The sequence below is a fragment of the Acinonyx jubatus genome, chromosome B1 (assembly GCF_027475565.1).
Source record: "Acinonyx jubatus isolate Ajub_Pintada_27869175 chromosome B1, VMU_Ajub_asm_v1.0, whole genome shotgun sequence".
NCBI lineage: Eukaryota > Metazoa > Chordata > Mammalia > Carnivora > Felidae > Acinonyx > Acinonyx jubatus.
The window spans coordinates 129,618,644-129,630,777 of record NC_069382.1 but is presented as its reverse complement, the minus strand read 5'-3'; the positions used below and the strand labels follow the sequence as shown (position 1 = coordinate 129,630,777).

Sequence of the window (12,134 nt, the reverse complement as noted above, 5' to 3'; positions counted from 1 at the left end):
CCAAGGAAGTCCATTCTTATGTTTTATTAAACATAGGTAAGTAGTGATAACAAGCTAGTTTTAAGTTTCTTGGATTTTTTTTACAATGCTGAGAGGTATGTGTGTGTTTCCTTAAAATAAGCTTCTTGGGCCAACAACGGGCTTGAACTCCTGCCCCTGTGATTGAGTCACATACTCTACCAATTGAGCCAGCCGGGCGCTCCTAGAGATGTTTTTTTGGTTGTTGTTTTTTTTTTTAATTTTTTAAAAATGTTTTTGAGACAGAGCAAGTGGGGAGGGGCAGAGAGAGAGAGAGGGAGAGAGAGAATCCCAAGCATGCCCTGACACGGGGCACAATGTCATGGTTGGGGAATCGAGCCTCGCATTGGGCTTTGCACTAGCGGCATAGAGCCTGCTTTGGATTATCTGTCTCCCTCTGTGTCTGCCCCTCCTCCATGTGTGATCTCTCTCAAAAATAAACATTAAAAAAAAAAAAGATGTAAAAACTCATACTGGATGTGAGAAAAGAGTTGTGTAATTGTGAATAATTCTTAAATCTGGTTTTAAGACAGCATGCTATTATATCTGGGCAAAAAAAAAAAAAAATGACTAATCTTGTTGGGTTTTTTCCCCAGGAATTAATTAGATCATGGTTTTGGTACATTCGAGGGATTGTTTTTTCTAGGTTGTTAAATTCTTAAAATTTCATTGCACTTGTAGTTACTGAAAAGTATTACAAATGACTGAAAAGTATTACAAATGAGTTTTTGTAACTGATACATACAACAGTGTTCCATCAGTTTGGGAAACTATTGACCACTGTTTTACCTGTAAGAATCCATGAGAAATTACATGCTAAAAAGTACTTACCTTTGTGTCCCTCAGAGGAGTACTGGGCATCTCTGCAGGAACCTGCTTTCAGCAGGCTGGTCCAGATGTTTAAAGGAGCCATCACTGCTCAACTGCATTACTGGACTGAAAGCTCTGAGGACAACTGTCACGTTAAGGCTCTCCTAGAAATGCTGAGAAAGCTGTACAGGGTAAGGATTCTCTTAGACATTGACAGATTTTTATTTTGCAGTAAAAATTCCGTTGGTTTCAGCTGGCCTGAATCTTAAGCAGACTCCTGAAACATGGCATTTATATTACTGTTTAAAATTTTGTTTTCTGTGAGTTAAGTCCTGCATATACAGGAGTGTGTATACACTTACCTATGTGCAATTTGAAGTAATAAAACAGATGTTAGTGTAACTGCTGCCCATGTTAAAAAAGAAAACATTTCCAGTACTTTAGAAATGTCTGTGTATCTTACACCTCCACACCTGGAGATTTGTACCTCCAAAATCCTGGATTTTGGGTTAATCATTCCCTTTATGGTTTTAGTACCGTATATGTCTTGAGAGACTATGTTGTTTAATTTTGCTATTTTTGAAATGTATCTGAGTGAAATGTACACTTACTACATAACATTTTGCTTTGTACATTTATCCCAATTAGTATTTATGGATGCATTTCATTTTCACTCCTACATTGTGGTCCATAGCGCGAATCTTAGCATAATTATCCATTCCAGAATTAAGGGAGATATGTAATGGTCACAGTTTTGGGGGGAGGGGTGCTTCTTCTATGAGAAAAGATGCTGCTGTATATATTTTCATACACATACCTTGGCATTCATGGGTCAAAGTTTGGTTTGTACACTCCATACCTAGTTTTGGCATTGATAGCTTGTAGGATATGTATGTGTTCTTTATTGATAGTGACAAACTGTCTTCCAAAATGGTTGGACTAATTTAAATCCTTTCCAAGTCACGATGAGAGTACCTGTTGCTCCAAGTCTGGTTTTAAAATTTAGAAAATATTTTCAGTATTAAATGATATCAAATTATGATTTTAACTCTATTTCCCTGGTTCTAATGCATTAGAGCATGTTGTCATGTTTATAATTGCAATATTTGTTTCTTGTGTCAAAGGTCTGTGTGACTTTCATTCAGTTTAAATGTATTTGACTTTTTTAAAATTGCTTATAGGGGTTCTTTTTACGTTGTAAATCAGTCCTTTGCCAATTGTATGTGTTGCAAATGTCATATCCCAGTTTGTAGCTTGGCTTTTCACTTTGTGGTGTTTTCTTTTTTTTTTATCAACCCCCATTCTTAATCTTTTTTTAAATGTTTGTTTATTTTGAGAGAGAGAGCATGTGCATGTGGAGGGGCAGTGGGGAGAAAGAGGGATAGAGTCCCAAGCAGGCTACGCACTGTCAGCACAGAGCCCAATGTGGGGCTCACTCTCATGAAAAGAGATCATGACCTGAGCCGAAATCAAGAGTCAGACACTTAACCAACTGAGCCACCCAGACACCCCAACCACGTTCTTAATTTTAATACAGATAAATTTGATAATCTAGTCTTTTATAGTTTTTACTCTTTGTGTCTTATTCTAAGCTTTTTTTTTCTTCCAAGTTTTTAAATTATTACCATAAATCAGGAGGTCTTTGTGGAAAGGACCAGAGAGTAGTAAGTATTTTAGACTTTGTTAGGCATATCTGTTATAGCTACAACTATTACACTCTGCGGTAACATCATGAAAGCAGCCATAGGCAGTACAAAAATGAATGCATGGGTGACCTCTGGGTGGTTCAGTAGTTTGAGCATCCAACTTCGGATCAGTTCATGATCTCAGTTTGTGAGTTGAGCCCCGTGTCAGGCTCTGTGCTGACAGCTCAGAGTCTTGAGCCTGCTTCGAATTCTGTGTCTCTGTCTCTCTCTGCCCCTCCCCTGCTTACTCTTTGTCTCTTTCTCTCTCTCAAAAATAAATAAACGTCAAAAAAATTACTTAAGAAAATTTAAAAAGAGTGGGTGAGGCTATGTTCCAATAAGATTTTGGCCTGAAAGCTGCTCTAGATAGTCTTGTAACAGAAGTGACAGTTGGAGCCCAAGGGAGAGGTTAAACAGAGTCCCATATAACTATGTCTAATATTTAAAAGGTTAGAAACCTGGCCAAAAAACTGGAATAAATATACTCTGAAATAAAATATTCTCTACCCACCCACCTTGATAAATAAACCTTCCTAATGACTGGGGAGGATTTAAATTTAGAAATCTTGGACTCCTTATGGAGTTTTTCACTGAAAGGTGGAGGTTCAAGGCAGATGCCTCCATATGTCCTCTTCTTTTCCTCCCTTGGTTTTGTTCCACACTAGAGGTATCATGTACCCACGTGTGGCCATATGTCCACAACCCATATGTCTGCATTCCGTCCCTGCCTCCATGACAGCTGCACCTTAGCCACCTTTGGAGCACCAGAACCTTTATGGTTTTGCTATTGTGCTCACCTGTAATACAGTATACTCTCGAGAAACCACGCAGGGGAAGAGGCCTGTGCATGTAGTCAGGGCCCCTTGCTCTGCAGTCTTCTTATCTTAGTTTTACTTTTTTGAGAAAGGGCTTGGCTGGAGGAAGGCCAGGGCAAGGACCTATAAGTCATGGATCCAGAGCAGAAAGCCACTCATATCCAGGTCTAAAGGGAGTATTGATTTTGGCTTTGCCTTTCAGAATTTGGTGTTTGATCCAATTGGAAATTTATGTTAAACTTATATTTTATTATTTTCCATATGAAAATAATTACCAAGCATCCCTTACTTAAATCCTGTCCTTTCCCTGCTGATAGGCAATGCAAACAAACAAACAGAACTCTTACTGGGAATTTGATTGGAGTTGCATTGAATCTATATTTCACTTTGGGGAGAATTGATCTCTTTACTATTATGAATTTTCATGGTGTCTGTTTCTTCCACTTATTAGATAGTCTTTAAAGTCTTTCAAAAAAATTGTGTTATTTTACTATGAAAGTCTGGGATATGTTTAGCTAAATCTGTTTCACTATATTTAGTTTTTTTAGATTTTATAGATGGTATCTTTTAAAAATTATATTATCTGTTGGTTTGTAGGGATGCATTAGTTTTTGAATATTTTTTTATAGCCAGCAAATTTGATAAATTTTCACATTCTTATCTAGTAATTTACCTGTAGGTTCTCTTGTATTTCCTATGCATGCAATCATGTATTTGAGAAAAATACTTTTTTTTCTTTCTAATTCACATACATTTTATTTCTTTCCTTTGCCATGTTGCATTGGCTAAGCCTTCGTGTACCTTGGTACAGTCCCTGTTGAATAGAAGTGTTGGTCATAATAGGTTCCTTATCTTGTTTGTGATTTTATTTGTTTTTAAGTATTTTATTAAAACAATTTTTTTGTATATGTTTATTTATTTTGGAGAGAGAGAGAGAGACCACATGAGTGGGGGAGGAGGAGCAGAAAGAAAGGGGGACAGAGCATCCAAAGCAGGCTCTGTACTGACAGCAGAGAGCCCAATGTGGGGCTCAAAACCACGAACTGTGAGATCATGACCTGAGCCAAAGTTGGATGCTTAATGACTGAGCCATCCGGGTGCCCCTAAGTATTTTAAGTTATCTCTGTATCCAGCGTGAGGCTTGAACCCCAAGATCAAGAGTCACATGCTCCACTGACTGAGCCAGCCAGGTGCCCCTTGTTTGTGATTTTAAAGGAAAAATTTGAGTATCACTATTAAATAGAATGCTTAGGGTTTTTGAAAATAACCTATCAAGGATGTTCTTAAATTGTTACCATTTTAAATCCAAACAAATGTTGACTTCCTCCCTTCCTACTGAAATTCCAGTTTATATGTTAGACCATCTCACTCTGTCTTCCATGTCTCTTAACCTTTCTGTCCTATTTTCTGTCTCTGATTGCATCCCATTCTGGATGATTTCTTCAGCCATATCTTTCCATGAATTCTCTTTTCAGTAATTTTGCCTGCTAATAAAACTGCCCTTTGAGTTTTTATTTCAAGTAATTAGTGTTTTTCACTTGCAGAAGTTTTTCACTTGCAGAATTGTTTTTTTGAAACTTTTTATTCTTGGTCATTATTTATGGTATCTTCATCTTGCCTTTATCTTCAGGCTTCCATTTTTCCTTAATTAAATCTCTAGAAGTTATACCTTTGGTATGTGAAGTCTTTACAGGCCAGCTTTGTCCTTTCTTGCTTCTGTTGAATCTTCCTTACAGCGCCTGCGTTATTGTGTGTTTTATGACTGTGTGTGCGTGTGTGTGTGTGTGTGTGTTCTTGTTCATGTTCCTTGGAACATTATCTTTTGGAATTCTTTGAGGGCTGTTTCTCCAGGGAGAATTTGCTTCTGCCAGGAGACACCACTTTGGTTTGGTACTACTTTCTTTCTTTTTTTTCTTTTCTTTTGTTTTTTTTTTTTAAGTAATCTCTATACCCAGTGCAGGGCTTGAACCCACACTCAAGATAAGAGTCGCACACTCCACTGACTGTGCCAGCCAGGCACCCCTTGACATGTTTTTTTAATGCATTTAGTTTCACCTTTTAAATTTAAACTTTCGGTTTCTCTTGGAAAACTAAAGCATTTAGGAAAAGGGGTCTGATACTGTTATTGTTTTTTTCCGGTGAGACATGAATTCTGCAATTTGGTAGTCTCCTCTATACCTTACTGTCTTACACTCAGCAGGCCTCATTTGTTAAGACACCATCAAGATCCTGTAGGCATTACATCTGTGATGCCTGGTTTAATCCAATCCCCGTTCAATAAATCAATACAGTTGGGCCCAAAGAAGTGAAAAGAGTTGCTCAAGTAACTTAAAAACAACTTAACCACTTGGCAGTTTGGTACTACTTTAAATTAAATTCTTGATTTGAAGCTCTTTAGATCTCTAGGTATGGTGTGAATGCAGTGTGCGAATTTTCAGGAAAGTCCTTTTGTGAGTGCAAATACTGTAGGTGATATTTTTTCCACAGCTTGGCACCGTTTTAACTAGCTGCAGTTCCCTTCATGGGCTTGAGTCAAGGTGTGGGGGTGGGTTGATGTAGGAATGGAGGAAAGAGCCTGTTCATTTCTAGTTTACCCTCACTGTGATGGTTTAGCCCTTTTGGATCCCAGATTTATGAGGTGGTGTTCTATTATTGGCTCTATAATTTGAACAGTCTGGGTTTTGTCTCCTCTCTCCAAAGCCCCAGCCATTGCAAACCGAAGTTCAGGTCACCAGTTCTGGCAAATGTTTTCAAGGCAAATGCCACCTTCACTTTGTTTTTGATGTGATTATTTCATATTTACTTACAGTATTAGTGTTGAATTAAAAATATTTGTTCACACTTTCTCCTGTGTTTCTGGTTGTTTTCAGTGAATCAAGGTAGCTAATCTGTCATACTGCTAAACAAAAAGAATTCTGCCACACTGCTAAAAAGCAGTGCCTATCCTTGACTATCTTTAGAAGTTTTATACAAAAGAGAAAGATTAGTAAAAGAAAATAATTTGGGTTTTGCAAACATGAGAAATTTACTGAAGAGCTCAGGGAAAATGTATTCTAATGAGCTTTTTTCACTTCAAAAAGAGAATCCTGGGGCATGTGGGTGGCTCAGTTGATTAAGTGTCCGACTTCAGCTCAGGTCATGATCTCACAGCTTGTGGGTTTGAGCCCTGCATCAGGCTCTGTACTGACAGCTCAGAGTCTGGAGCCTGCTTCGGATTCTGTATCTCTGTCTCTCTCTGCCCCTTCCCTGCTCACGCTCTGTCTCTCTCTTTTTCAAAAGTAAACATTAAAAAATTAAAAGAAAAATGCTGAGAAATACTGAACACCAAAAGAAATCGTCAAGGGATCTTGCTTTATCCTTTTGACTCTGACAGTGACCTCAGATTGTCACTACCTACCCCCCGCCCCCAACCTCAAAAGGGAGACTGCAAGAAACCACAAGGATAAAGCAGTCACTTTTTCCATAATTGGGGATGTTAAGGCTGTTGACTGTGGAAGGCTGAGATCAGCAGGATCCAGAGGACCGTATTCACGGTTGAAACAGCTTCACAATGCTTTTGGTGTTGGTACTGGGAGGCTTGGATCATTTGGGGTCTGGGCCAGGGTCAGTAAGAATATTCCAGGTGAATGGTCTTAGCTTACACAGCTAAGAGGGGCTTTTAGAAGACCTGTTGAGAATTAGTCATTTAGGCTAGGACTGTGTCCAACCAGGTCGCTCGACATGATGGTCACTCATGTCGAAAGCATCTAGTGTCATTATGAGTGACTTCACTGATGGTTAGCACTATTCTGGGTTCCCATGTACATGTCAAAATAAATAACTCTGGTCATCTTAAGGGATGGAAGGCTGCAAAATTCCCCTATGTGTTCAGGAGGGGAATGTTCCACATATGCCTTGCCAGAGGGGAACATCTGTAAATGGTATGCTGTTAAGCTGTGAAGAATATGGCCTAAAATTGGGCCTCAAGACTACTTTGGATTCATACTGCAGTGTATTTTTCTTTGGACCTAAAATTCTTTACAACATTTCTATGAATTAAAAGTAAGTAGGAGTTATCATATCATCAATTTCTGCTATTACAGGTATTCTTCATGTTCCTGAAAATGTGGGGCTTTGTCAGTGGAGGAATTGGATAGAACTTTATTCTGTTCATTGAAAGACTATGTAATTTATTTATTCTGCTAATCTAATTAATAGCCCTAAAGCAAAATTGTCTTCATTTATAAAACTTTCTCACGGGCCGTATTTTATTTAAGGTAAACCAGGCTAAATGTCAACTGCCCGAAAATATTTTCAAAATAAACGAACTTACACAATGGCTTGATTTTTATGGGGATGCATATAGAAGGTCTTCTTGGAGAGTGAACAACTTGGTAAGTATGGCATGTTTCTTTTTTGCTTTTATTTTTATTTTTTTAAAGATTTAATTTTTTTAAAAGTGATCTATACCTAGTGTGGGACTCGAACTCACAACCCTCAGATCGAGTCACAGGCTCCACTGACTGAGCCAGCCAGATGCCACAAGTAGGGCACGTTTAAAGGAGCAAAGTTGACAATCATTGAGTTAATATAGGTATTTGTGCTATAACATTGTGCATGAATTTCCAAATATCCTTGTATTCTGCAGAATTGCTCAGTAGGAATAACGGGACTTCTAGGAAAAGCAAGACAGACCCCTCAAAACCAATGCAGTTTTGTAGAACCTTAATGGAAAAGTGGTTGCTACCTTAAATCATGTGGCGCAGCCACAGGCAGGCAGCTTGTGGAGAGTGCCAGAAGAGTATGAATTGCACAAGACAAAAGGGTGGGATTCTATCCACACTCCTAAGTAGAGGACTGGTGATGTGGAGCTCACATAGATGTGAGTGGGGCTCTGCCTGTAGGTACAGGGCAGCATGCCTCATCAGGAGCCAGCAGGACAGGGCTGCAGCCTTGTCGGTTGCTCCAGGTAGAAATACTCCTTTTTTATTTTCTTAAAATAAAGCTAATGAGCTGTTGCTGCCAGTTCAACAGCTGACCTGAGGTTTTCTCCTTCTGTCTGAAGGCTGTAATTGTGCTGCTAGCACAGACTGGCAGAAATCCTGTATGAGCTCCTCAGCTATCCACATTATATCATTCCCCTGTTTACTAAATGCATCTGAACTAATTTGCATTTCAGAAGTGCAGATTGTGGCAGAACATATTCTTTGGGAAAACATCTGGAGTTTATAATTAATTGCTAAATTAAATGAGTGCTGATAATACTAGGTTTATATACCTTTCATTGATATATACAAAACATTTTCATAGAATTTTATATATTTAAGTACTGCTGACCAGCAATTTGGATTGCTTTGGCTGTAAGAACTGAGACCACAAACTACCAGGGGTTTAAGGATGTGAGCTAAGGTATAAGATTTCTCTGTCCTCTGAGTTGTCAGAATTCTCGTCATTTCTATTTTTAGGACACTTCAGTAGACACTCCGTATCCTGTCATATTCAGTCATTTTCCGTTTATCTTTAATATTTTGTCAAAAATCAAACTACTATATGCAGATTCACTTTTAAAAATACAGGTATGTATGTCTTTGTCTTTGTCTTTATTAAATTAAATGGTAAATGCCTTCATAAGTATACAGTATTTTAGGGGTTGATAAGGGAGCTACCCACTGGTAAGACCAATGGTTGTAACATTCATGGAGCTTAGACTAATAAAGATGGCAAGAAAGACGGTCATCATTTGGATTGGCTTGGCCTTGAGGCACATTAAGGCCTCAGTAGTGAAGGGTAGTGGATGGGCAGCTGACCTAATTTGTAGGGCTTTTACTTGAGGTTGGAGCCTCTCTACAGGTCTTCTGAATGGGACTTAGAGAGGCATAGCAGACTTGGGTTTGATTGGGATTAGCACCAGTATTTAAGGAGGCCCAGTCTAATAATAGTAATAGTAATAATAATAATAATAATAATAAAAACATAGCAGTGGGAATACAGGCGACAGGATTCTTGAAATGCAGACACACATAAATGGATGATACTCTGATGATACCATGATAAAGGTTTGTAAAAATATCCCCTTTTCAATGAACTGTCATCAGGTGAGTTGGTTCTGTTTGTCAGCATATCTGGAAAAGTGATTTTGAATTTAAAACTGGACAATTGAAAATGCCTAGGGAGAGGAGCCTGGGTGGTTCAGTCGGTTAAGTATCTGACTCTTGATATTAGCTCAGGTCATGATCTCACGGTTTGTGAGAAGGAACCCCTCATTGTGTTCTGTGCTGATAGCATGGAGTCTGCTTGGGATCCTCTCTCACCCTCTCTCTCTATCACTCCCCCACTTGTGTGCGCACTCTGTCTCAAAATAAATATTAAAATAAAAATTTTTAAATATTAAAAATATTTAAAAAAAGAAAACGCTTAGGGAAGTTTAAGTGCCCAAGAGCCTTAGTTCTTATCACTTTTATATATGCATCCATGTGTGTATATATATGAGTAATATTTAAATGTATGTCATAAAAGTAGATACTTCTACATAATGAAGTTAACCATTATAAAACAAAATAGGAAATTGATTTATGAGTATGACCATTAATGAACTATTTAACAGGAAAATGAAAGGAAAAAGATACAAGAACTTTTTTTTTCATTTTTTCAACTCTTGTAGCTGTTCTCTCCTAATTTTTATTTATTTTTATTTTTTTAAGAAAGAGTGAGAGTGTGAACAAGGGAGAGGGACAGAGGGAGAGAGAGAAAGAGAGAGAATATTAAGCAGACTCCATGCTCAGCACCAGTGTGGGGCTCCATCCCATGACCCTGGGATCAGGTTTGACCTGAGCCAAAATCAAGAGTTGAGCTCAGCCGACTGAGCCACCTAGGGTGCCCCTCTCCTAATTTTAAACAGGCCTCCAGTAATAATTTTATGGAACTGATATTTGATTGTTGTTTCGTCAAGAACCTTAGACTTTAATGATCTCAAATTGCCATTTGGTCAGATAGATAGTCTTTGTGTGTGTGTGTGTGTGTGTGTGTGTGTGTGTGTGTGTGTGTGGTCTCTCTTGCTGTCTCCTATATAACTTCTTAGATCATCTTTAAAATCTCTTGTTGGGTTTTCCTCTGAGATTAGGATGACTTCAGAGAGGTCTCTCATACCTGAACTTTTCCTGCAGCATGCTTGCTTGCTTTCTGTTTCTATTTTTTTTTTTTAAATCTTATTTTAGAGAGCGCACAAGCATGGGAGAGGGACAGAGGGAGAGCGAGAGAACCCTGAACAGCCTCCATGCTGAGCACATAGCCTGACACGGGGCTCTATCCCACAACCCTGGGATCATGACCTGAGCCAACATTAGTTGGGCGCTCAATCGACTGAGACACCCTGGTGCCCCACCTGCTTTCTTTCTAAGCTACTGAGATTCTTTTCCAAGTGAGAATGTTCTGTTCAGCATACTGCTTTAGTATCTGCTAATTCTTCTCTTAGCCTAATCATGGTAATTAGCTTTGGTAACCTGAAGTATTAATAATTGTGTTTGCAGGATAAAGTGGACCAATAGAGCCCACAGTTGGTCACTTCCCTGCTGATCCTGGTTGGCTCCACAAAGCTTTTCATTCCTTTGGTGTTTCTTCTGCTTACTGAGTGTGAATACTGAATGTATAGCTTCTCTCCAGTGGCATATGTAAACAAAGCTCTTTTCATAAATGTTTGTGATGTGCACTCATGATAAATTGAACCAGTTTATTCCCATTTGTAAATTCCTACTTAGAGCAAATGGTGAAATGAAGTGAAACATTGGTTTTTCTAGGAGAAAAAATTTAGAGCTTGTATGCGGCTGGCCGGAGTTGTGGAACACGGAAGGTCCGAATTATCTTTGTTGCCTACATTCAATCTGACAGTCAGAAGGAATCACTTGATTGAGGATGTTTTGAGTCACCTAAATCAGTTTGAGAATGAAGATCTGAGGAGGGAGTTAATGGTAAAGTATAATTCTCAATATTTTTGCTGCAGAGAGAAGAAAGATCTAAAAAGATGTAACCGTGGTTCTTCCAGAGAAGAAATTACTTTATTTTTATTTTTATTTAATAAACTCCTTTACAAAGGAGCTCCTAAAGGGCTTCCCTGACCAGGGGTCCTTGAATCTTCAGTCTCTCAGAGACGACAGCTGGAGTTAGAAGCTTATAGTTGGGAACTTGCTTTGTCAGACAAGACCAGGTTATTGAGCTTGTCCTGAACTTTGCCTTTGGGCCACTTCTTCTTTTTGGCCTTGCCCCATATTTGTTCACTGGGTCTTTGTCTTTTTTTGGCTGGCTTTCCAGCATCTTTCTTCTTGTTATCTTTGGGCAGCTGTGAGGAAAAGGGGGAATGCAGCCAGGTCACAAGGCAGCCCCACGCTCCCCCTCGCCTGAGAGGGACTGCTTCCACATACTCTCCACATAGATTGTTAAAAAAAAATCTAAGACTCATTATGCGAATTTTACCTGTGCCAGCCAGCCAGTCCACAGAATTATTTAAGTTCCACTTTTATATTTCATCCATTTTATTTATTTGTTTTTTAAATATTTTTATTTATTTTTGAGACAGAGAGAGACAGAGCATGAGCAGGGGAGGGGCAGAGAGAGAGGGAGACACAGAATCTGAAGCAGGCTCCAAGCTGTCAGCACAGAGCCCAACACGGGGCTTGAACCCACAGACCGTGAGATCATGATGTGAGCTGAAGTCAGACGCTAAACCGACTGAGCCACCCAGGCGCCCCATATTTCATACATTTAAAAAACTTAGGTAACATTTGATGAGCAGCGACCACTTTCCAGACTGTGTGAGGCATTTTGTATGTTATCC

The 12,134-nt window shown here is 38.9% G+C and overlaps 1 protein-coding gene across 1 annotated transcript in view; it reads left to right on the top strand.

Annotated features, from left to right (window-relative positions):
• Window positions 1-12,134, top strand: part of HERC5 (HECT and RLD domain containing E3 ubiquitin protein ligase 5) — a 45,994-nt gene that overhangs the window by 22,680 nt on the left and 11,180 nt on the right. The window contains exons 13-16 of the mRNA XM_027060637.2: window positions 865-1,019; window positions 7,585-7,701; window positions 8,773-8,883; window positions 11,101-11,271. Coding sequence (XP_026916438.1) covers window positions 865-1,019; window positions 7,585-7,701; window positions 8,773-8,883; window positions 11,101-11,271 — 554 coding nt within the window. The remainder of the gene's footprint in view (window positions 1-864; window positions 1,020-7,584; window positions 7,702-8,772; window positions 8,884-11,100; window positions 11,272-12,134) is intronic.